Source organism: Strongylocentrotus purpuratus, unplaced genomic scaffold, assembly GCF_000002235.5.
Source record: "Strongylocentrotus purpuratus isolate Spur 01 unplaced genomic scaffold, Spur_5.0 spur5_contig_858, whole genome shotgun sequence".
NCBI lineage: Eukaryota > Metazoa > Echinodermata > Echinoidea > Camarodonta > Strongylocentrotidae > Strongylocentrotus > Strongylocentrotus purpuratus.
This window is the reverse complement of record NW_022145566.1, coordinates 727092-753552: the sequence shown is the minus strand read 5'-3', so window position 1 is coordinate 753552 and position 26461 is coordinate 727092. Positions and strand designations below refer to the sequence as shown.

General features: G+C 36.5%; 2 protein-coding genes across 3 annotated transcripts; both read right to left on the bottom strand.

Moving 5' to 3' along the window:
* Positions 1-1800: 1800 nt before the first annotated feature.
* On the bottom strand, positions 1801-8962 carry LOC115917959 (uridine phosphorylase 2-like). Its single transcript, XM_030997271.1, has 7 exons — positions 8791-8962; positions 7809-8022; positions 7125-7265; positions 6269-6454; positions 4667-4805; positions 2790-2936; positions 1801-2270 (listed from the first exon to the last, which is right to left on the bottom strand). The coding sequence occupies exons 2-7, from the start codon at positions 7935-7937 to the stop codon at positions 2122-2124; spliced, it is 891 nt and encodes a 296-aa protein (XP_030853131.1). The 5' UTR covers positions 7938-8022; positions 8791-8962; the 3' UTR covers positions 1801-2121.
* A 2767-nt stretch (positions 8963-11729) lies between these two features.
* LOC115917966 (chromatin target of PRMT1 protein-like) lies at positions 11730-23484 on the bottom strand. Of its 2 annotated transcripts, none has more exons than XM_030997254.1 (5): positions 23359-23484; positions 18924-19044; positions 16497-16674; positions 15480-15930; positions 11730-14529 (listed from the first exon to the last, which is right to left on the bottom strand). In XM_030997254.1, the coding sequence occupies exons 2-5, from the start codon at positions 18989-18991 to the stop codon at positions 14279-14281; spliced, it is 948 nt and encodes a 315-aa protein (XP_030853114.1). In that variant the 5' UTR covers positions 18992-19044; positions 23359-23484; the 3' UTR covers positions 11730-14278. The 2 variants fall into 2 exon arrangements, with proteins under 2 accessions (XP_030853114.1, XP_030853121.1); XM_030997261.1 differs by having other exon boundaries at positions 15480-15927.
* Positions 23485-26461: the final 2977 nt, after the last annotated feature.

Genomic DNA, 26461 nt, shown 5'->3' with positions numbered 1-26461 from the left:
AAGTATGTCAAAAGTATCAATAAAATGAACGATAACAGAGAAATTCATTATCAAAATTTCTATATAAAATATCAACTCAAAACTACTGCACACTGAAAATAATGAAACAAAAACAAATTTAAGACTTCATGATAGCTGCTTATTGGAAAAATAATGCTTGAAGCCTAGGCTTGGAGCACATCAGTTAAGAACACATACTGGACACAATGCACACTGGTTTGAAGTGGAAATACCCATATCAATATTTTCATGGTTTATACAGTTACATAGCACAGGCAGCTAATACCATGGAAGCTAGGAAGATCAAAATAGCTTGATTAGATACATGTTGGTATTAGATGACGTCACACAAAATAATTACATGCAGCTGTCACTCTGGAATTGAGAACACTTTGAAATCAAATTTTTAATAGGTATAAATTAAATGGAATGAATTTGCATGTTGTCTATTTCAATACATTTGTATAAATATTTCAGTAAATTCTATATAATAGATATCAACAAAAATAAAGAATAAACGTACGCTTAACTCATGCATTGTCTACTAAGCAATAAGGGGAATTAATAATAAAGAATCTCAATTCATATAGAGCATTTTCAACTGAATACAAAGAGCTTTGAGATGTCATTCTCGCTACTGACTTGGTTGTAATCAATGACAGTAACTAAACATAAAATTAAAGTAGTAATTAGAGAATTAGATACACTGGCATTTCAAAATGAATCACCAAAAAAGTTCTGTTCATTTTGGTGAATGTAATATCAATTTCTTTATTTCTATTTCAGTCAAGTTTCACAATTTTTGGAAGAAAAAAAAATTGTGCTTCCTTTTGCATGTCTTTCAAAATATTTTTGTTGTCATCTTCTGATAAATTTCTTTTATTTATCGCTGTGATAATTGTCAACATGGTATGTAGAGTGATAGGCACTTCCTAATTGTCCACTATTGACCACTTTATCATCAAATGACATTATGAGTGACTAAATACATATGATACCGGGTACTCATAAGTGAGTATCTATGTACTGTAGTTGCATGACATTAACTTATTATGTTATATTGCACTGACATGCAATGTTCCTTGAATAACAGCACCAATTAAAAAAAAAAGAGTATACTCTATACCTATTGTTGAACGCTGTTTTATCCATGAAGTAGTTGAGCGGAAGAATGACATGCAGAGGTAAATACTGGTACCCTAAATTCATCTTATTTGAGCGTATATATATCATCCTCAAAATTTGGAATGTCTCTTCTCATTTTACCTCAGCCTTTAATTTTGGTTGGTGAAATATAAATGCACACAGGAAATTCTAAATTTGTTGGTTCGTATATTTTGTTATACTGAAGGCTGGAGCATGACAAATTTGTATAATTTTGAGCTCTGAAGCTTATATCAATGGTAAATGTTTTTATAGAAAAGGAACTGAAGGAAAAGGTAATATATGCAATAACAATTTTGAAGAATGAAGCACAATCTACACATACCGCATGCACATGTATATTGTGATAGGAAATATATGGCACTGTTTAAAAGAAAACACAAATCAGCTGTATCATATAACAATACAAACTCTGCATGTGTCAATGATGATAAGGAAGATGACTTGGAATGATGTAAAGTTATCTCATGAGGATAAGCATTTAGTGCAGAAGCTGCATTTCTTTATAAAGTGAATACCTGATCAATATTTCTTTGGCCAATATATTAGGTGTATATTTTTTACAGTAAAAAACATCTACAGCAAATCTATGACATCAGAATCTTATTTTTGTGTGGAATTGATTATGACAATCGAGCTATCAATTAGCAGCACATTGTAGAATACAACTATGACAGGTTTTTACCTGATGCTAGAAAATGTCTTATAAATATGTATTCAAATACAACAATGCACAAGGTCTTCAACCAGAGAATACAATAATGCTGACGTTCTTATTCCACAAACTAAACCACTATTCATATATGACAAGTGCATATTACAAAAATATTTCCTCTATGTAATTACTAGTCAGCAGAAGATGAACTAAATCTTTCTACAAGCTGAGTAAAATCCTAACAGCAAAGCTCTATCCCTATGTCCCTTTATTTACAAAAATCATAAAATAGATATTTGTGATTATAATTTTCTGCCCTTTCCTAATTTCTTACTGACATAAGCAAGAATAACATCCATCGGTCGTTTCTCGTAATTTGAAAGCTGATCGTGCGTGAGTGTTATCTGGTCTGTCTTCAGGCGGTCCAACAGAGTTACGCAAACCACAGCAGCTGAAGTGGGAAGCAGGACAAGAAGGCGTAAATTATACAGTTTTTAATAATAATTTCCCATATTCCCCTTAAAACATTCTTAAAAATTGGATTTTAGAAGGAAAAAAATAGAGTCTCATGGCAATGGAAAGCAGGAATGTGTTAAAAGAGCATGCTGAAGGATTATTCTTCATTTTACTTTCAACGTGTTTGTCTCATTTTATAGATGTGCAGATGAGTCATTAGGAAATGCCTACGCACTATTGTCACATTTCTTGTTCAATCCATAAACACAATTCCTTACCACCAAGCAACTTAAATGATAACATTAATTATCATTTCTGATATTTGTCAACAAAATAGAAAGAAAACTAGCATCATTTTGTCTTAAGGTGATTCTTTTATGAGGCTGCTAACAAAAACAAGGAATGTGAATGCCCAAAAGAGGCAGCAAATGAGTCAAGAAGTGAGCTCGCACAGCTCAATAACCAACAGATTAAAAAGAGGACCATAGTTGTTTTTAATATCATTATACAATACCTTTAATTTGTGCAGCATTACACAGACCAGCAACCACCGCTGATTCCATTTCAATGTTTCTTACTCCGGCATCTCTGACTTTCTTCAAGTATTCCATCTTATCTTCCTCTTCATAGTGGCAGAATGCTCCATCTAGACGTGCTTGACCTGCAAAAGAACAAACTTCACAATGAATTACATTCAAAGTGGTGACTGCTTATCACCTTACAACTTAATCTCGCAGTACAACACAACAAAAGAGCCAGTAATGAACAAGTAATGGAATAGGGTATTTAACAAAAATAGAAAAAAAGATCTCTTGGTTTTTAAGATACATGTATATATTTTGAATTCGAGCATAATATTGGAGAGTGGGGGTACAATTTATAAGTTCCGCATAAGGCTGCGGATAACAGTACATCTGAGTATTGTTAAGCAAATGATCCTAAATCATTCGTTTAACCTATGTAAAACATCTAACATATTGCTTATATTTATTCATCAATTCATATGTATATGACAAAATTTCATGGAAGCATCTCTTTAACCCTACGTTAACTGGGGGGGGGTCAATTTGACCCCCCCCTGTAGAAATTTCGCGACTACTCCGAAACCGCGGCAGATATAAAATTTTCCTCTCATGACTTTTTACTTTCGAGTCTTACGCATCTTTTAAAACAATTTTTTTGAAAATCGGACCTACGGTTACAAGGTCGCGTGACCTTTTGTCTTTGCATGTCAGCCCGAAAATCGCTCATTTTCGTGATTTGTGTACAAAACATATGTAAAAGTCATTTTTCCTAAAAATACATAAAACATTGGTTATTCAGTCTTGTTTAAAGTTTAGATGTTTGTTTTGGGGTCAAAATAGTTGAATTGTAGTTATAAATGAAATAAAACAACAAAAACAATAAAATACATAAGTTAAAAAAACAATGAAATACATAAGAAATTATAAAAACAAGAGATAACATAAGGAATAACCTGGCTCTTCCAATTTTTTGTGTTGTATTATTATTCCAAATGGTCTAATAAATATATGTAGTGAAAAAGAATACTTAAATATGAATAATCTATGATTTATGGGCCGAAATGTGAATTTTATGACCGTATTTGCATAAATTACCATAAATATGCAAATGAGTGAATTTTTCAAAAATTTGAAATTACCATAGTATTCTATACACTTCACTTGACATGCATGCAAATTTTCGCGGCGATCGGCGGTGAAACGGCCGAGATCTTAGGGGGGGGTCAAATTGACCCCCCCCCAGTAAAAACCTGGTCTGAAATAGCCCAGTTAAAATAGGGTTAAAGGTAATACAAAGTTTTGAAAATTGGGCGGATAATGATTCTTTACCATCTTGATATATTTGGATCCCCATGTGGATGTATTAGAAGCACTTGAAAAATTAGCCCTTAAAACACTTCTGCTTTTGAGAAAAATTGGATATAAAAATTTACCGGTGCACCCGGTAAATTTTGATAAATTTCAAATAGTGCCTACGGCCAAACAATGTTAGCTGCAATCATGAAAATCTCAGAATATGTAGTTGTGATATATAATTTCCAAACGTGAATAGCTAATTGGTCGATTTAAGTTTTGAAACATTGTTTTATAGCTTAATTAATATCTTGACCTTGAGAGGGAGCTATACAACATAAAGAGTTTATTATTTATAATTTCAAAACTTAAGACTCGTTTTCAACTGCGACAACGATCACTTAATATTGTAGGATCGCATTTCCTTCCAATATGTTCATTTGAACAAAATTCATGACCCCATACCAAAACTTTGTAATACCTTTAAGTTATTTATTCCCTGCATTTATTGTCTCAGACCTGGGTTCAGGTCTACCTTTACAATTTACAAGTGCACCCGAAGTACCTAACTCACCTTCAAAGAAATCCGATGTACACAATGTATTCCCTCTGATAATGCTGAAGTTATTGCTGGATGGCTTACATGATATAATATCCTCTGCTAATTCTTGGCTCAGCTGGGTGGGACGGGTGATCAACTTACCTAAAACATGCTAAAGCAGAAATAACATAGCATCTTATTTCATTTTCCTATGTGATGATGTTTTGCAAATCAATCATTCTACTTGATTAAAAGGATATTTTATGGAGTACTTCTGATTTCACACAGAGACCCGGGGGGGGGGGGGGGGGGGGTGTTTCATAAAGCTGTTTGTAAAGTTACGCATGACTTTACGAACAACTTGTATATGAAAAGCCAAATAGGATGCTCAATCATTATTAAATACATCAACTAAAGTTGAACTATGCAGATGTAGATTAACATTCTTATGATAACAAACATGTTTCATGCAAAGTATATTTTTATGCCTCCGTTACGAAGTAGCCGGAGGCATTATGTGTTCGGGTTGTCCATCCGTCCGTCTGTACGTCCCGTTCTCGTGATCGCGTTATCTGAAGAACCGATTGATGGATTCCTGCCAAACTTTGGTCATGTATGTATCTTGCAGAGCCAATGACCTGAGTAGATTCTTGGGTCATGAGGTCAAAGGTCAAAGGTCATGGGCTCATTATGTATGCAAAAATAGCTTGTGAACGCATTCTCATTAGAACTGACAGATGGATTACTATTTAACTCAGGACATCTTGCAGAGCCAATGAACTGAGTAGATTTTAGGGTCATGAGGTCAAAGATCAAAGGGTCATATATGTATATGAGAAATTGCTTGTATAATCACGATATTCTGAGAACCTGTTAATGGATTACAATTGAACTTGAATTTTAAAAATTTCTTCTGTTTTGGTTTGTAAAATTGCTTTATGACGGAGGCATCATTTTCGACTGCACGCAGTCGAAGTTCCATCTAGTTTGCCATAATTTAATTGAGGTTATTGAAAATATCAGAAAAAACTTTGGGCATCCTATCTGGCACTTCATATACAAGTCGTTTGTAAATTCATGCGTAACTTAAAGAACAGCTTTATGAAACACCCCCGGTATAGTACAGCCAAAAGAGTGGTTAAATTATGACTGAAAACCTGAACAAATGACTGAAACAAATAACTGAAAAACCTCAACACACCAATGAATTAAAGTCATCATCAAGTAATGAGAATGTGAGGAGAGCACGTCTTTCAACTAAATGCTTCTTCACGGATGATGAGCAATGTACACTGTAATGTGCATTCTTTTCTTATTGTTATTCCTTGAATCTTGACAACTAAGTCAGTGCATGCTCTGGGTTGCAACACAGGAAATCAATACTAAAACAGTTTCACTTACAATTTTTTGTTGCCATTTCCTTTTTTGTAATACCGGTACTTAGTCACGATGGCTGGTGATATATAAAATTATCACTGATAGATTTGTATTTGTGAGATGGAAAACAACCTCAGGAAGTGAAAAGTGCAGCTGTTCTATTCACAAAGCAGTGAGCATTCCTAAAATGTAAATATCCGTAAACTTTACTATATAAATGAACCAAATTTCATATTTTCCATTGATTTATTATCTTACCAAGTTATATTCAGGTTTAAGCATTTCATCTAGAGCTTTATTAGTGACAACGACAGTTCCTGCTTCGCAGTTGATTCCTCCACATGTCCCCATGCGTATAAAGACTACGTCTTGACAGCCAGCGTAATTCACTAGCTTGATGACTTCATGGAGGACAATTGATGCTGAAGGCTTTCCTATTCCATGCTATAGAGAAGAAAAAAAGATGAATTGATATGTAATTGTGTGTAAACCGACGAAGAGGCTGTGTAAAATGACTGTATATTATTATATGGATTGGATGTGATTTTTTTTAATGTAAGCATTACCCAATGGGAACAACAATACTGAACCGCTTGTCTGCTTGGCATAATGAAACTCTTAGAGGTGACCCAACATTTTATATTTTTTAACCATGCACTGACATGTCTAATCTACATTATGTATAGGATGCCCCTTCATCTTATTTAGAAGCCTGGTTGATCAGGCCTAACAAAAAAGATGTTGTATTGCCCTTTAGGTGCCAGCACCTGGGTCGGTCGGTCAATTTTTTGTTGTTTTTGTTTTTGCTGTTGTTGCTTTTTCCCCTCTTTGGGCAGATATTTCTCAGTTTTAAATGATTTAATACATATTTTTTTTTATTTATTAACATTTTTTTAATAAAAAACTTTAATAAAGAGCTGACTGTAGATTTTAAGATTTTTGCGTCGGTCGCAAAGGGCAATACATTTTTCGTTTGTTTAGGCCTTACAAACACACAAAACATACATGCTCATGCGCACCCCCTCCCACACACACACAAATTCAAATACAACATGTCTCTAGTAGAAATGGACTAAAAAATGACGTAGGAATAGAAATAGCTTCATAAACTTACACTTATACAGAGGATAGGGCCAGCTTTAAAGATACCATATCTCTCGCCTTTTGTGTAATCTGTCCATTCTACCTCCAGCTCACGGGAAAACGCTTCAGAGTACTTCCTCATCCTACCAGCAGTGCCCCCCATACATACAAACTGGACATGAATGAAAAAGATTAAATAATAATTATTATAATTTTTATAATTATGTATTACATATCAATACCTTGTAATAATATTTAGCTTTTAAATAGCACTTAATACAAATGTCTCTAAGCGTTTTACAAATATACTATTACCCCGGTCATTGGATTCGGTGCTTGCCTGCACACACTGTGTGCACAATCTTCACTCCCTAGAGTGCTGTGGTCTAGTGGATAAGTCAACGGACTGTAGATCACAAGGTACAGGGTTCAAATCCCAGCCAAGTACTAATGTCCTTTGTCTAGACATGTTGACGTTGTTAGGTAGGAAAAGCCATAATGTTTAGCAATATTTAATGTATGCAATTCGCATTCTCACTATTGAAATACTTATTCGTAAAAGGTGAATGAAATAATTTTAACCAGGTACTTATCAAAGATTTGTGCTTTAAATTTGATTACATTTAAATACAAAAATGGTTTATTCAAACAGGTCAACCTGAACTACCATAGTCTACAGGATGACAAATCTTTGACATTATTCAGATCTAAATACCTTGACATCACCAAACATCTCTGGTAGATTATCCTGTGCGGATGAGAATCCAATATGAAACAGAGTGTCTTCATCGTATTTCTTCAGATGTGGATTCAGGTTGACTAAATGATTGTTGTTGTTCATCATTGTTTCAGTCAGTTTCCTCTTCGTCTGATAATGGCAGTTGAGATGAACCAAAAAAAGATGTTCATATGAAAACTTGCTAAATAATCTGTAAATCAAAAAGAAGACTACCGATAAAAAAAGACAAAAACAACAACAAAGAATAAGTATCTACATGTACACCAATGAAGACATCAGACACACCACTTCTTTTCAACTCTTTTTTTGGCATCAATATTGCATTATCTTCACAAGCATAACAATTTACATACTGTCCTCTATGTAGCATTTAATGCACAGGAGGGAAACAAATTGGTCTAATTTCTGCATAACGCATTTGATGTAATCATAGACACCCAAACTGAACTAGCAAATATGGCAACATATTTTCCTTCGCAGGTTCAGTATACGCGTGAACATGCATAGAATCTACACATGTATGTAAAATGTCAAATGTGTCCATATGAATCTAGCCCCAAATCCTCCCAATTATCTTGCAGAAAATAATACCACTATCAGTGCAGTGTTTCCATATCACAAACTAGTCTATGTGTAGATGTAAATCAAAATCAGTCGTCTATACTCATTCACAACATACAGCAAAACATGATGCAACCGACCTACATAGGACTTGTATGTAAACAAACCGATCGGCTTCGGGGCGGAGGCGGGTACGGGGGCTTGGCCGCTAACGACCAATGGGAGTGTACCCCTGCAGTCGCACACAGCGCAGCATTACGCTGTGATCAGCAGATTACGGAATCTATTATCACGATACTAGACACGTAAATCCGTGATATTTGGTGCGTGTTTTACGGTTATAGAATCCATGAATGTTGCATACCATATTATGAAGAAATGATCAAATAGTACTTACGATAAAGATGAAGATTATCGAATTGGCGATGATGTTATTCTGGCACGTACCGTACTCACTTCCGTCAAGTCAAAGATTTACTACGTCAGCAGTGGCTTCGATTCACAAAATCCATAACAGTATGGTATCTCTGAAGTGATGACAAAACTACGTTACGCTCTCCTCTGAAGCTCTCTCCTGAAAAAATACGCGCCTATTATATTTGTCTTCTTCTTCTTCCACCGAGTACAGTCCTCTTTGTAGAGTATAGTTGTACTACGGTATTCCAAACTATAAGGAAATTCGGACGCACTAAACCTATTTTCTTGGTTTTCAAACTTTATTAACGCATAAAACAGTAGGTTATGTGATGCTCTAAAAGTTTAGAACTTTCTTATCCTTTTATCTAGGCTTTCCTAAATCTTCTGGTTTCTATTTCAACTTTTGTTGAAACTTACAGATCATGCAAGGGTTGACGAACTCCTAGGTCAACAGACGTCTTAGTTTTCATGGAAACACGACAAACTACACAATGTGGTCAATAATATTGTCGCAAATGAGTCAAAGCCAAAATTAAATGTAAACTAAATTGCAAATATTTCTAGGTGATCAATATATTTCATCTCTCCACTATTTGGACATTAAATGTTCTATGAAATGAAAGATTTTTCTTCAGTGCTTTTTGTATTATATTCTTTTCTATTTGATTGTAGGAAATGATCAAAAACTTATTTGCATTTATTCTATAGGACAAATATATTTAATTTCTTACAATAGCCATCTTTTCTTATGAAATTAAAAAGTCTCTTGTATTTCTACTCACATGTCATACTATCTTTCATTTCATTGATGATTATTTCATATTGCCTTCAATAAGTATTGATATTGCATACATACTGCATTTATATTTAGGTCTCATTTATAGGGACAATGATTGTTGTGGATTTATCAGAATAGGGTATTGCATTCCTCCAGAAGATGTGAACATTACTTGTACTTACTAGGATATATGATTTTTTCCACCATACTGAAAATAATTATGATAAATTCTTTTGATTGTTAAACTGTTTGTGGTTTATTGTTTGCCTAATAACAATATTGTATTATAATGATAGAGTCAAACTAATAATAATAATAACAATTACAAAAATAGTAATAATAGTAATAATTACAATGTTATATTGTGTTGGTAATTACTCTGGATATATGAACAAACATGGAATATTTGTAAATTTAGAGAAACTATCTAGACCCTATATAATGTGAATGTTAACATTCTTTATGTTCATTATCTCTATATACTGGTTTTATGTTGTATGTATCATGTCACATGTACATTTATTTTTCTCTGTGAATAATGCATGTAAACACAACCAATTTCCTTTTGGACCAATAAATTGAAATTGGAATATGTATATACATGTATGTTCTTTAACAATTATTGGGAGTAAAAATATGTCTGTTTTTATTGCCTGAAGTATCAATCTGTACTTTGCAATTTTTAAGTTTAAGAGGGTAGATTTATTTACAGACCAAGTTTATGTTACTTCCCAAAAGGATCACTACTTTTGCTTTGATTTTTGTCTTTTTCAGATATGCGAGTATAGAAATATAAAGGAACCTCATTATAAAGAGCTTCGATATAAAGAGCTTTTTATATGTATATATTTTGTTTACCCCGATATAACGAGGTTCCACTGTACTGGCATACAAATATATTTATTTAATATATGACCCTGTAGACACATTTACATTGAATAATATAACAAAACTATGAGAAAACACTTTGAATTATCAATGACACTGATAAGCAGAAGATGTGGTATATAAGCTGCAAAGTAATTTCAGTGTGCATTTGAATAGGCCATTTCGTAATGTAACCAAATTTAATACATCAGTCTTTGTGAAGTGCCTCAATACATATTATTTCATTCACCTGAAAAGAATAATAGTATTTCAATAGACAGAATCCGAACTGCATACATTAGTTGTTGCCAGGTTGGACAACATTATGGCTTGACCTACCTAGCTACACTTAATATATGTAGTTTGCATTCGGACTATTGAAATACTATTATTCTTATCAGGAGAAATTCACAAAGACTTATGCATTAAATTTGGTTACATTACGAAAATGGCCCATTGATGACATGTACAATGTTTCATGGCCTTACTTTTGGTGCAACAACATATTTTTCCTAATTAGGTATACATTAGTTTCTTCAATATGTCTCTAATGTATTATGCATGAAAAACAAGTTTCTATTATTTCTTTATAGATGAAGGAGGGAGGGGTGTCAATGCCGATTTCTAATAACATAGCAAAAATAAATTTAGCTCAGAATTCTACATTGTAAAGTTCAAATGTTTCTAATAAAAAAAACTATTCTCATTTCGTCATGTTATCTAAAAAGTCTCAAGTGCAATACATGTAACCACTCATAGCTTCCTTGGCATTGATTCTACAATAACATGCTGGGCCCTGGTTGTTTTACTTTAGCTATTTATGAAAAAGCAAGAATTGAATTGAAACCAAATATTTCATATAAGTACATGTATATCTAATCTTTATTTGTGGTTTTTGAAACTGAAGAAAATAGCATCTAAATTACAACAAACGGGCAATACTGTGAGATGTGTCTTGTTTGACATAGGTCATCTATCCATTTTTTTCTCCATCCAATAACGACAACTCTTGTGATATGACCTTTGATCAATGTTTTTTTTTTTACAAGTTATGGTATCAGCACAGTACCTATAGTCATTGATGGCGACAAGAGGTTTTTCATTTTCAAAAAAATTATTTATGGATAAAATACATCTTGTGTGGGACACATTTCACAGCATTGCCTAAAAATATTAGTTTTAAAATTCCTGTATGAAAAGTACTAAGTTCATGATATTATAGTCTATTAAATGAATCTGACATGCAAAAGACTCCAAATAAACTTATGAAGAAGTGTATTATTGAATAGCATTTTATTATCAAAACACAAAGCACAATGAACATCACACTTTGATAAGTATGCAAATGAACAAGTATATGCAGAGGTGTTGCATATGTCCGCAAGATTTTGAATCTTACGACTTGCAAGTGGTCAAACTGTAACTTATGTCAGCAAGCTTATATAATCTTATTAACAAAATCTTCCCCATTCACCCCCCCCCCCCCCCCCCCCCCCCCCGGAATTTGATCAGATATTCACTTGGCACGTTCAGCAACGCCTCTGGATATACTTGTCCTAGTATGCCATTATACATATGCATCAAAAAGTCTGATAATGGAGGTTCAAAACAAATGTAAAAAGGTTACATCCAACTGTTAAAAAAATGTGCGCTGGTTGTCTACACCATGTACTATCAAATCTTTCTGCTGCATATTTCTGAATGAATGCCTGAAAGAAGCACTATGGTATAATCATGAAATCGCACAACAAGTAACACCATAATTCTTTTCAATCTAAACAATGTAAAAAGGACATGTATAAGTTCATAAATAAATACAAAGAAAATGATAACATATACACAGTCCTGGGGCCCTGTCTTATAAAGAGTTGATTTCAACTGAACTATGTACATTAGAGATAGAAGACTGCAAAGTTGTGATTGATTACAGCACTTGTGATTTATCCAAATTGGAACTCTTTATAAGACAGGTACCTGGAATACAAAACAATTGGATGATGTGGAATTTTAAATTAACATACATTTCACAATTTATAAGGCAAAGGAATATCTTAAGCTTGGGGGTGGAGGTCCCAACACTGTCATGTCATTTCAAAATATAGGATACACTACTAACATAGCCCCCTATGATTCATTTCCCTGATTTTTGTTACCCTTCTTCCTCTAATTATGGAACAGATCGTATTAGAGCATTTATAAAATTTCAACTTATGTCGGTAATTCTTGATATGATTTGTTCAGGTGTTTGGTAATTTTTAAAAAAAATCAAATTATGCGATTGCTCGTACATTATGGAAAATTTGACATAACTGCTAGTTCTTTGTGATCCAAGTCATGTTGTACATTAATTGATTGTAAGTTCGTTTAAAACGATTATCAAACATGCCCTGCACATGTCAACATGATATAGTGTTTTATTTTGTGTTTGGAAATGAATGAACTCAAATAGAATACTGCATTCATGTTGACAATATTTGTATTTACCAGCTGCAATGATTAACAAAGGCTATTATGGTAGCCTAAACTCTAAAAGATCCAGAATTTATCTGCAACCGTGTAGTCTTAGAATACAAGAAAAATATGTTTGTTTTCCTGGTTTTACTGTAGCTTACCATTTCAAGGTCTCTTCTTATTCTATAATTCGTTCACATGCTTGAGATCGCTTCATAACACTTTCTAAACATATCAATCTTGTGGTGTAATTGGATGATTAAATGTGATATTACAGACAAATCAGGGAAATATTTGCCATACGTGGTGAGATTGGGATTGAAGTTATATGTACAGTTACTGGTATGCATTCATTCATCTCACAAAACTTAAAGCAATTAACATAACTGCGGACCAAAATGAGGTTGGGCCTTATGTAGAGATTTTATATTGTCTACAAATACAATAGCAAATGAATGCGCATTACATGATGTACATGATTTCAACCTTTCATATGGCAGTTTCAAACATTTTCAGCAACACTTCTATTGAGTAGATACAACATTACAATTTCAATACAAGATGCTGTGGAAGATTGTGGTGAGATAGTTCGCCTTTTTTTGCTAAAAAAAGAAGAGATGGATAGGACACATGTAAAAAGAATACTTGCAACTTCTTTCTTGTACCAATGCAGTGGCTCTTAAAACAAAAACTCTGTTTAGTATATGTAATTGCATCTTAAAAATGCACCTGAATTCAACAAGACTTAGCAAACTTGTTCTTAACTCATTTGAGTGGACTTAGTTGACAAACAGGCATCACTTTCTTGGGCACTATAAACTGATGACCAGTTAAAGTATCTAATTATTATTTTGTTGTCCTCTTTAATGTTGATAATCGAGAAGTAAAAACTATTTTTCTTTAAAAAATACATGTGTCAATAAAATGTGCACAGTTCAAGCCTAGCATCTGTTTTCAGTTTGAAAATGATTCTTTTTCCTTGGCCTGTCCAAGGGCCCTGTATTAAAAAGATACAATCTACATACAGAGCTGAAGGCTTTGGGAACAGAGTATATAATAATAAAGAGACTTTCATTTAATATTGTAAATCTGCAATTCTCCAAAGGGAAAGTGAAATAGGGTCTCTTCTTTTAAAAAAAAAATCATATTTTTACTCCCAATCGAATCGTACATATATTTCTAAAAATCTTGAATGTTAACGTTACATAATCCCACAACAGGTAACAGAATATTGATTTCTTCTTCCCTAAATCAGTGCATATAAAAAGAACTATATACAGGATTTCTTGAAGATCCTCTATGCCCCTTGACATCTAGTGACTTAGAAAAAGAGTACATATTTCAAAGCAAAAACAAAACAATGCAGCAGGCCCTAGGAGTCAGCCATGTATGCATCCAGCTCAGCATCCAGACTGTTTTTGGTCTTCGACATGTAAGCGTCCAGTTGATTGTCCAGCTGTTCTCTGGTCATCGTGGGGTTAGGGGCACCAGCACCACGCCCCCTCTGGGCTCCCCTACCACCACCACGTGCCCTCATGCCACGCCCTCGTGCCTGGCGACCTCTTCCTGCCGCGGCGCCTCTTCCTGTCATGGCTCCTCGTCCTCGCTGCTGTCTCATGGCTCCTACAAGAGAGAGAGAGAGAGAGAGAGAGGAAGAGTCAACTAAAAAGCACTGAGGTTACTGCACTTTGGCCCATCAAAGGCAATACTGGATACATGTATGGGAAAAATCTTAGTTGCTATGATTCAGCCAATAAAACATCAGAATCATGGTAAGAATATTTTCTGTGATTATCAACTGTGAACAGTATATAATCAGTGGTTACCGGTACATTTTACTGTTTACATAATGTCCTTGAATTGCATGTATCATCCCCTGTTGTTGGTGAAAAATCAATGTTTATCTGTAAGCATTTGATTTATCCTTTAACATTATTTATACATGTATTTGAACCTGCTAACAAAATCATGTTAATATCATACTTTAGAGAGATTGCATTACAAAGCAACTGATAGAATCGTATTTGGTTCACTATATTACATTCATTTGTATCTAATAGTACATTTATTTCAATACACCCTTTTACGCTTTTGCGCATGCGCTGACATGGGCGCCATTTTAAATTGCAAGTAACTTTTATTTTATGCAGCATGTAAAGCACACATGTCGAAATGGTGTGACACGAAGCGCAGGTAGTGACGCTACAACCCATGCACGTCTGAAAACATTGATGATGCAATGTTTACTCGCAAATTAAAATGGTGGCCTTTACCGTGAAGGGGTGTATTGATTTAAAAAATGTATTTATTAAAACAGTGCAATATCCCGGAAAATAGAAAACATTGTCAAATAAGTTTTTGATTCCACAAGCTACAGCACCGAGTAAGAAAAAAACCTCAATGACTTGTAAATATGTAACTTTTATATGATTGAAAATTTAAAACAATCAAATATTTATTTTAAAAATATTAAAAAAATACATATATATATATATATATACCTCTGGTCATTCCCCCTCTCGCCATCCCTCCTCTCTGCATTCCCCCTCTCTGCATACCTCCTCTCTGCATACCTCCTCTCGTCATCCCTCTGCCTGCTCCACGGGCCATCCCTCCGCCTCGTCCACCCGCTGCTGCCATCGCCCCTCCTCGCCCCCGGACCATGTATCTACCCCCCCTCATGCCCCTCTGTCCTTGCTTAGCCATCATCCCTCGTCCCATGGGTCTCCTAAGCCCTTGCCTTGGCCCCATCATACCTCCCCTGCTCATCATCATGCCCCTTCCTCTACCCCTCCCTCTGACCATACCCATACCACCCATGTTTTCCATACCCACCTGTGCATTATTTCTTTGCATCATACCACCCCTTCCAGCCCCCCTCCCCCTCATAGCCCCCCTCCCTCTCATACCAGCGCCCCTTCCCCTCATGTTGCCCAGGCGTTGCTGTATGCTCTGTCCTTGGGTGGCAGCACCCAGTCTGGCTTGCACACTCTGCTTTGGCATTTGCTGCTGGTGCTGCTGCTGCTGAAGGTATACAAATAAAGGTGTAGGGAAAATAAGTCTATTGACCTGTGCGAACAGTGATAGCTTCATTTATCAGATGCTGTTAACAATTCTTAGGCAGGTCCCAACAATTTGTGTTTTGGTTTTATATTTGTTTGAGGAAGAAAAAAATTTATTTCATACAACAAAAAAAAACATATAGACATGTTGTAATAATTGAGATGTAGCAGATGTAACCTGAATCGCTACACAAGTCATTTTAGTTTCTTTGCCTTGGCACATATTGAAATGGATAATATGTAGAAGCAAAGATTCAAGCAACAATCTTTTCATTTAAACCATCTTCTCCAGGAACAAGAACCCATAGCAAACTTGAATGCTAACACTAATGCCTTTTGACCACTCAGAATGTAGTAGGTAATCAGTAAGTGGTATTTTTTAGTTCCCAAAAAGCAGATTGCTTCTGTCACTATTGCCATCAACAACAAAAATCAACCAAACAAAACAAAGCCTTTTGAAGTATATTCTTATCTCCGTGCATGAAACAAATCTGACCAAGTATAAAAGTGCTGAGGTTGCCAGCATACCTGAGGCCGAGGCTGATTCTGCTGAGGTGCCTGCATGCCTAATGCTGCCCTAACAGAGGGTCTATTCTGCATCTGTTGTGCAAGTCGACGATTGGCCTGAGAAACTTGAGTGTCTTGCCTTGCACCAGCTTTCCTTGCTGTTGGAGATACCGGCGCTGCCTTGATCATCTTGGTAAACCTGTGTCCCGTATCGTCGAAGGTGTCGATTCGGATGAAGGGGGGAGGTGGAAATATGAGTGTGATGGCCAGATCATCACATGTATCACCACATGTGTGAACCAACTCATGTGTATTTGTCAATATTTATCAATTTCTTCACTTGTGCAAGTCAAGCCTATGTTCTAGGCATTCAATATCCATCATGCAATATTGATCTAATGCCTCATCTTGCGCAATGTGTTATCATCTTTTTTAATTTCACAAACCTCTGCTTTTGTCATTTTCTCTCTTTTGTTCCCAATGAGCTTTCTTAGCACCACAATTTTTCCTTGTATTATATTATTTCTTTCATCATAAAAAAAAAAGCAATAAACTAAACAGCCCATCAGGAAAACAGTATGTCAAGATGCACATTACAACTAGAATCTCAGAGCCCAAGATGTCATTGGAGCACTGGAACTCCTCTCTTAATTATGATAATATCTATTACATCACCAGATTCACTGGTATGTATTCCATTTCAATTTAGAATATCCATGTGTGATATTGGAAAACACATGCTGAGTTAAAATTTGCTGCTGAACTAAATCAACAGTTTTACTGGTATGTAGTAATATTTCATTTCAATTCTCATTCAAGGACATATGCAGAGGTTTCCATTGCTTGACTTTTGTGTAAGCATTGATAAAAGAGAAAGACATCGCCAGTTTTACTGGTATGTATCCCAACATCAATTTGTTCTTGGAAGAATGTAACATCGCAAGATATGGAGAGGCCGATGACACTTCAATATTGCATGATTTATAGAGATTTGTCTAAATTATGAACAATATCACCAGTTTTACTGGTATGTTGTCAAATATCACTTTGTTTTCTTTTCAAATGACATGTGAAGAGGTTTACATTACTTTACTTCTTTTGCAAAGTTAGTAATGGAAAAGAAATACATCACCAATTTCTCTGGTATGTATTGAATCACAGCTCAATTGCTCTCATTCTTTGAATATTGGAGGGCTTTGTAGATCTATAAATTGATAATATTTGATCATATTTGACTTCTGCATGATTACTTTGCATGTTCGAGTGAGTATGAATCACATCACACAGTGTCACTGGTATGTATTCAACATCTCACTAGCCCTCATGCTTATTTGATGAAGAAAAGAGGTTTGCATATTTCGTTCATCATATTTGATTTAAGTCTGAATTGTTAAAGAGATTTGCACTCTTGTTACTAATTCAGCTCACCAGTTTCACTGGTACATACTCAAGATTTAATTTGCCATGGTAAATTGGTGGGCAGAGACAGAAGTTGATAACACTTAATTTTCTGTGTATTCATCAAAATAATTTTGCACACATACAAGTGAAAATGAATCACATCACCAGTTTGACTGGTATGTATTCAATAATCACTGTACGTCATGTTTAGTGTGCAGGGCTCGAGTATAATTGACTTTGCACAAGGAATTCAATGACATGCACATGTATGGAACTCCAAGTGATATGAATCACATCGTACAGTAACACTGACATGTATTCAAAACACTTGTCCAAATCATTTGCCACTCTTCAACATACAAGTTTACTTTATACAGGTATCTCACTTGTTCAGAGAAGAGATGCCACCTTTTCTTTTTAATTAATATTAAAAAGGATATTGTGATTTTCATCGGTCAGTTTTGCTGCCATGAATCAACAATATTATGAGCTACAAAAGCCCACAGAATGATAGAAAGATTCACAGAACTGCCTTGTTCTGATATACACCTCCCATTCTACTAGTATTTGAAAGTTCAGAAATGTGTCACATTGAATCCAAATGGAATTGTTGTGGACGTGTCTCACAACCAATCCTCATAGACAAGTCTTTTTAGTTTTCTTTCTTCAAGAAATCAAGGTTTAGCATTATTGAAAACATTAAACAAGAGGTGTGAACATTGGTTTAATGGCAGCCATAATCATTCAGTGGTGAAGAAACTTTTACCTATATCAGGCCTTAATTTCAATTCTAAATTATGAGTTTTTAAACTCTTCATCCTTTCTCTTTACCTCCATTTCAATTTGTTTCAAATTTTCAATATTTGCAGGCCTATAGGTAAATATAAATTGCATCAATTATCTAGCTCCTTCTTGGAGCAATGCATTTCTTCCATCATTTCTGTTTCTTAACCACTTCTATCATTCTTCATCTCTGTATATCTTGTATACAGGAGTGGCATTTCTGAACAATTGCTTGCTTTCTTCAGCAAGTCTTTCTCTCCTCACCGATCATTTAGAGTAAGTTTGGTCGTGCTTTTGAGCACTATTTTTGGGGGTGGCTGCACGTTACTCATTGTGGAAGTTGATTTCTACTGTCTCGACTTGATATCCTCTTGATCCGTTTATCCTGGAAAAATTAAAAAAGAGGGGAAAAAAGAACAAAAATTTGTAAATTAGAACATTTACATTTCAAACGGGCCTATTTGCTAAAGAAATAATAACATTTCATAGGCTGTATGGTACACCCAAGTTATCCCTGGACAATTTATATATTGTCAAAAGTGCTATTGACATTGTTCTTGGAGAAGTACTTATCTTGTTAGTCATTGGCTTGAAGATAGGTCCAATGCTCAGAGATGATACATAAACAACCTCAACTTTAAAATTCCATTGGAAAATTTCATCACAAGGTACAGTGTAATTCTTTATCACACGTCTAGTACTCTAGTTTTTGGAAATCTTCTACTATTGGCAGTACCCTGTCTGACTGTCAATGCCTGCCATGTGCCCTTCCAAATTCAGGATGGTTAGATAATTGCATGAAGAAGACCAGAAAATTGTGGGGGTGAACACTCATGAGAAAATTTATTATCATAAGTGGTTTGTAACCGTTTGCTTTATTGAAGAGATAGGAATGGCAACAGATAGATGAAGATTGTGCCCTTGTTTGCCAGTGCTTTCAATAAGACAAAACATGTCATTGTTCCATGAATAACAAAAACAATAAAAACAATGCAATTCATCAAATAATTAGGTTATGGAACAGTGACATCTCATGCATTACATTGCAGAAATAAAAGAAAAAAACCCAACTACGGTAAACAACAATATCACGATTGTCAATTCATTCGCACAGTGAGACACAGTGACAGTGCAGTCACTACCCCCATCATCACATTCACACCAGTCATCAGCATCAGTGCAGTGTACGGAAGTGAGACTGAGCCGAGAGCTGATCCTGTTTAGTGCTGTAGTCAAACGTTTAACCGTCCGGTATCCGACCGCCCATGGCGGATTCCGTTTTCAATTGGACGGTTTCGTTTTCCCATTTTTTTTTTTTTTTTTTTTTTTTTTTAAATTTTTTTTTTAAAGTTTCGATTTATGCCCCTCCACCTGGCACTATGCCTGGCAATGTCTCCCAGCTCAGTAATCTGTGTGTTGACTCACCACTCTAAAACTAGAACAACACTCCAATTTGTCTGTCATCTTGGTTTGAAAGTAATCTTTGTAATAGATCTCATCATCTCAATATGTAGTTTATAATAATAATTCATCCAACTTTTACACAAGGTTCTGTCCTAGGTCCTCTACTGTTTTTAATTTATATCAATGATCTTACACATTCTTCTAAAAACAACATTGTTACTATTATTTGTGACAAGTTCACAAGCACAAATCGGCCCCTTTAAATGCACCTCGCAGTTAAATGAAAGTTGCCGACAGAGTCGGTAAAAAAAAAAAAAAAAAAAAAAAAAAACGATTTTTTTTTTTTTTTTTTTTTTTTTTTTTTTTTTTTTTTTTTTTTTTTTTTAAATCGTTTAACCGAAAACCGTCCGGTTTTGACTGGCGGTTAAACGGAATTGGAGATATCCGTGATGTTACAGCACTAATCCTGTTAAAAGTAAAACTTCCGTATCATACAAGTTTTCTCGCTCTTTTCGTGTTCACATTCATGCCATCATGATCGTCATGCAGAGCTGCCAACCTCTGAAACCAAAATCAGTAATCTGAAAGCTAAAAATCAGTAATTTTGGATGGAAATCAGTAATTTCAAGCGCGGCGCTTTCAACATCAAGAAGACTGCATTTGCACGTACACTGTAGAGCTGCACACAACACCACAACACAAACTACTAGTACCATGGTAATAGCATCACTCTGAATGACAGGACTTGAAGTAAAAACAAGAACATTCTGTTTATAACATCATTTTAAGTGCTATAAAAAAAACAATGGTTATTAGAGGATTGATGTATCATTACCCTGTTTCACTTACGTGTGTATATTCACTTCAGGTTTTTACAATTAACATAGAGGAGGCATATTCCAGTTCAAGTGTGTCAATATCATCTTCCATGAAGTGGAATCTCCGAACAAAATACTCCACTGACACAAAGGGCGTTTCCTGTCGCCTTTCAAGATTGGCCACTGCATGAGAAGTGGATCCTTCAACGGAAATTTGCTGTCAGGGAAGGCATTTTTGACAAGTTGTGAAAGGTGGTCTGCTGCTGAAAACGCGATGTTGTGCTCTATCAAAAATTGAGTAAACTTCACTTCGGCGTTCGTGACAGAATTGTCCTTTGCGACGAAAAACTGGGCGATGTCATGACTGCGGGAATTGGAACTTGCCTCCGCCGCTGCAGTCCGGTGCTTCACCGACTTCAGATGTACCTGGATATCGTTCGAACCGCCATGACCAATTCCAAAATCGGATGAGCAATGTGTACAACAGGCACTGTTTGTATTCCTTTTCGACGGAACAATGCATGACCATTTCTTGGTGTAATCACCTGAGAAGGTTTGCAGTTTTTTAGAACGCTTCTTCTCCGTCGGTTACTCGAAGTTTGACGCGACCACGGCCGACCTGCTGCACATGCGGTAGTGTAACACTCGGCCAATGCATATTTCGCCCAGATAAATATCGTGCCACTTGTTTCAGCACATCCACCATGCATGCGCTTTCGTATCGGTCAAAACTTTGTGTGTCAGCTCATTCAAAATTTATTCGTGTATCATATTTTGTTATCAACAATGAAAAGGGGTATATGAATAAAATGAAATGAATAAACATGATCCAACAAATAATGTGAAATAAAACACAATGACAATAATTGTTGAATATAAATTCAAGTTTAATCAAGGAAGTACATTCATTTTCCTTATGACAATTATCATCATCATCATCATCATCATCATCATCATCTTCATCATTAGTCGAGTCGTACTTTTATTATCATAACAATGAGAACCCATCACTAAGGGGAAAAAAATTGTAGACCTGCTATAAACTACACATGGACATGGTACCGTACGGGTTGGTTTGCAAGGTGGCTAAATGGACTTGGGACGAGTTTGCCGTCTCCCCGATATATATTGCATGCTGAAAGCTAGCACACGCAGCCCATATAGGCAGGGCGGTGTGCATATCTTTCGATGGTAGCTACATGTGTGTGCAGTGGTCGTGGCTGAGGCGCGGATGATATTTCCGTGCGCTCAAAAGTTAACCACCGGGCCGAGGCCCGGGAAGTATCGCAATCATTACCGCTAAAACACTCGCATATGCATAATGCATGTGTTAATACATAGGCATGTCCAGAAATCGGGGAATCCGTAATTTTTGAAGGGGTTTCCGTGCTTCCGTAATTGCCGTTGATTTCCGTACCAATTACGGAAAATCCGTACTAGTTGGCAGCTCTGGTCATGGCATAAGAAGTGGTGGCAAACAAAACTCAACGGAGCTTTACTATTAATAAGTATTATTCAATCATGTCACTAAAAGTCACTTATATCATTCTATTCATTTAATTAAATCTAGAGACTAACTGTTAGACCTTAATCTACTGTCCATTACACAATACACTCGAAATTGGACACGCATATACACCGATACGGGCGAATTTTCATGGATGTGAGCCCTCTACGTTTATCATTACACGCTGGGGGGCTTCTATCAGCTTGCGCTTTCATCTTGCATGCAACGATCATTGCTTTCTCACAGACAAACCACTTATTATTCCTTGCCGCTTTCGGACATTTCAACTTCATTTTGTCTAAATTTATTTCATTTACGATGGATGAATGGGTAGATGATGTCCGTCATTGGCGAGTTTTGCGTGCGTTTTCGGCAATCGAAGTTTGGGAGACGCCGTTGTAACGGTGTCCCACATATTCATTATCGTGTATGTTAACATGCAGATGATTTTATTGAATTGAAGAGAGTGAGAGACGGAATGATTTAGAGTTAGAATATAAATAATTCAAGGAATTTTAGCTAGCTGGAGCAGAGTTGTGAGTTCGATCTTACGGTACGGAGGCACTCTCACCACACCGCCAGTAGATGCGGGCCTAAGTACGAACGAGCTCTCGCTCATTCAACTTTCCCATTCAGGTGCTATCCAGAAGCCCCCCAGCTGCCCCCCAACTGTAGCGCCACTTACGGCGGCTTGCGTGGAAGGTCGCCCAAAGTGTATTTGTGTATACACACACAACGTACACAGTCATACACACACAACATTAGCACTAGATCTAGATCCACGTCTACACTACGCCGAGATCTGCTACAGACATCTTTAGACTTTACATTCCAGAAAATTAAACATAACTCTAACGTTAATAAGAACGCGACGGTAGAGAGATATTATAAGAAATTCCAACTGATAAAACGTATAAAATGTATAAACAAATTGAACAATTTTTTAAAGAAAGAAAGTCTGTATAAATACCGTAATCACGGGCAATGCAAACTGAAACGGAGGAAAATTAATTTGGCGTTCCAGCTCAGCCAACGTCACTTACACGATATGCCAACTAGGTACCCAAACAACTCGGCCTAACAGAATTGAGCATGCAATGTGCATGGTGTCAAGATCAGACCGAGCGTTAGGGAGCTAGGGGAGGGGTCATTATAGCAGGGTCAGAACAGTGTACTTGGAAAATCCACCAGTAACTTATATCGCCTCCTCGTGTTTATTTGGATCGAGACTAAGATTTCTTTCTTAGGAATGGGCATGGGCAACAAACTCTAGGAGTAGGGTCGTTAAATGTGCCTCCCCCAATAAAAAATGAAACATGGGTCATAACCTTTTTTGTTCTTGTCAGAGAAATCTGAATCACCTCAACGTTTCTCTATATTTCTACTTCTACTTCTATGGTAATACTCATCAACGCCTGTTCGGGGGTGGGGTTGGGGTGGGTAAGAGCACATTTTTTGTTGTCCAGGATTTGATGAAAAATTTCGCAACGACTCAGTCAGCTGCTGAATAAGCGGGAGAGGGGGGGGGGGGGGTAAGAGCACACTTAAAAAAAATATTTCCCCCCCCCGAAAATTTGAACATTAGACCGATCGATATTTCGTTCCGTTGTGGGGGGGGGGGGGGGGGAGGGTAAGGTGACCTTTATTTTACACTACCAGGGATGATTTCAATATTTGTTTCTTTCTTTACGTAGTACACGATACTGCTTAGTTAAGCTACATATTTTGCAGTTAGGTGTGATGGTCTGAATATCATATTCGAGGGAGCGAGCAAAAATTTAAAGATTTGTGAGGTCCCAGTGCAAAAAATGAAATCTTCTAAAGAAGACACCCCCCCCCCCCCCAAAAAAAAAAAAACACTGATGAGTATAAAGCACAATCTTTATAAGTAATATAAATATAACATCTATAAATGCGAGCGAGCTCTAGGGAAAATTAAAGAAAAAGGGGCTCTAAGTCGCCTTGAACTAGGGATGCATGTTATGGAGAAAGCAAAAGTAGGCACTTATCAAAAGGGAAAAAGAAACTAAGAAAGTTATTAGAAAAGAAAAGGTGCTCGTGTCAAAGTAAAAAGGTCAATTATCAGAGCCTTCAGAGGTGCACCTGAAAAGGGACCCACACTCAACAGAAATGAAAAGCGGTAATCGTGAGAATGGAAATTTGGAATCTAGAGGAGAAGGGCACCAATCAGATTTTGATAGGGGCATTTATCAGATGTTAAAATGGTACTTATTAGAAAGGAAAAGGGGCACGTGTCAAAATAAAAGGGGCACTTATCAGAGGTGAAAAGTGGCATTTAAGAGAAAGTGAAGGGGGTTCTTATTAAGAAGGGAAAAGTACACTTATTAAAAAGGAAAAGGGGCACGAGTCAAAGTTTTAAAAAAAAAGGGCAAAAATATCAGAGGTGAAAAGGGGAATTTCTCGCACCTGAAAAGACACATGCCTACTCACCAGAGATGAAAAGAGAGGAAAGTGACACAGTTATCAGAAAAGAAAAGGGGCACTTGTGCTTTTTGCGGGTACCTGAAAAACTGGATGGCACAGTGCCCTCCCCCCCCCCCCCCACCGGGAGTGCCGCCTCTGGCATAATGGGCAAACATGAGAGAGAGAGAAAAACGGAAAATCATTTCAGCAACATTTGTAAATCATTGGTATCGAATTAGAAATATTCCACGTTCGAATTTTATTTGGGGGGTCAAGTTGACCCCCCCCAAAAAAAAACCCCATCAGTACGCCAGTGCAGTGACGATGACGATTTCAAAACTCTTTGAGACATTGGTATGATATTCAATGGGCCTATATGCATGGGAGTCGATCATTCAGGGGGGATGAATGAGTCGCCATTCATCAATATTTAGTATAATCCATTAGAAGTTAGGTATATAACGCATTTTTCTTGCATTTTTCATAATGTATAAATGTATCCATATATCCCATAAAGATATTACAAAGGCTACAAAAAAAGTTAAAAGATATTCAGAGTTACTGTTACATGTATAACCAACTGAAAACAGCGTAATCCAATACTTGCCTGTTTGACTGCAAAAAGGTGCCTTATAAAAAGCGATGCGACCTCAGAAAAAATGATAAAGATAATTTACCGTGCAAAGTTTCAATACTGCACACTGCAAACAAACTTTCTTATTCCATGGCCGGGGGGGGGGGGGAGGGGGACAGGGAGGGCCCGGGGAGGGACGGCTGGGGATGAACTGTGACAACTCCACCAACCTAGCCCCCTCCCAAAATCGTATATGGTGTTGCAACTTTAGATCCCAAACGGTAATAGTATAAAACAATTATAATTTTATATATCTTTTATTTGTTGGTGCTCCCATAGTGCCCTCACGGCGGCGAAACAGCCAGCCAGTGAATGAGCGGAGGGGGAGGGGGAGGGGGGGGGGGGGGTAAGAGGCACTTTTTCGAGAGGAGCACTAATTTTGTTTCCCTCGAAAATTTAAAAATCGCTTGAGCACCGTCTCCAAATAACGGTAACATTAACATGTTTTTAACGGTTTTTTCCCAGGGTTGGAGCCCAACCCCCTGGATCCGCCACTGCCCCCCCCCCACTACCTTCCGCCAATTTTTTCTGGAAATATTTAGCGTCAACTCATCAGCCAGCCGGTAAATAACCGGGTTGGGGGGGGGCCGGTAGGGTTGCACTAATTTGTGTTTTTCCTCGAAAATTTAAAAATCGCACCCCCCCCCCCTTGAGCACCGTCTCCAAATAACGGTAACATTAACATGTTTTTACCTTTTTTTTCCCCAGGGATGGAGCCCAACCCCCTGGACCCTCCACTGCCCCCCCCCCCTCCCACTACCTTCCGCCCAGAGATTCCTCTGTCACATGATTTCGCATTTAGCATTCTAATTTATTTAGATTTTGCATGCTGATCGAATAAGTGCGAGGCTGAGATATCCGAGGACGAGCTGTCTGGCAAAGACTGGGATTCTCGCTGTGTATTTTTTTTTTTTTTTTTTTTTTTTTTCTGTTTTTATTGTTATTTTTGAAAAATTAACAGAGTAAAAGCAGCAATATAAAATATAATATCATCTTAAAACTACAAAACAGGCAC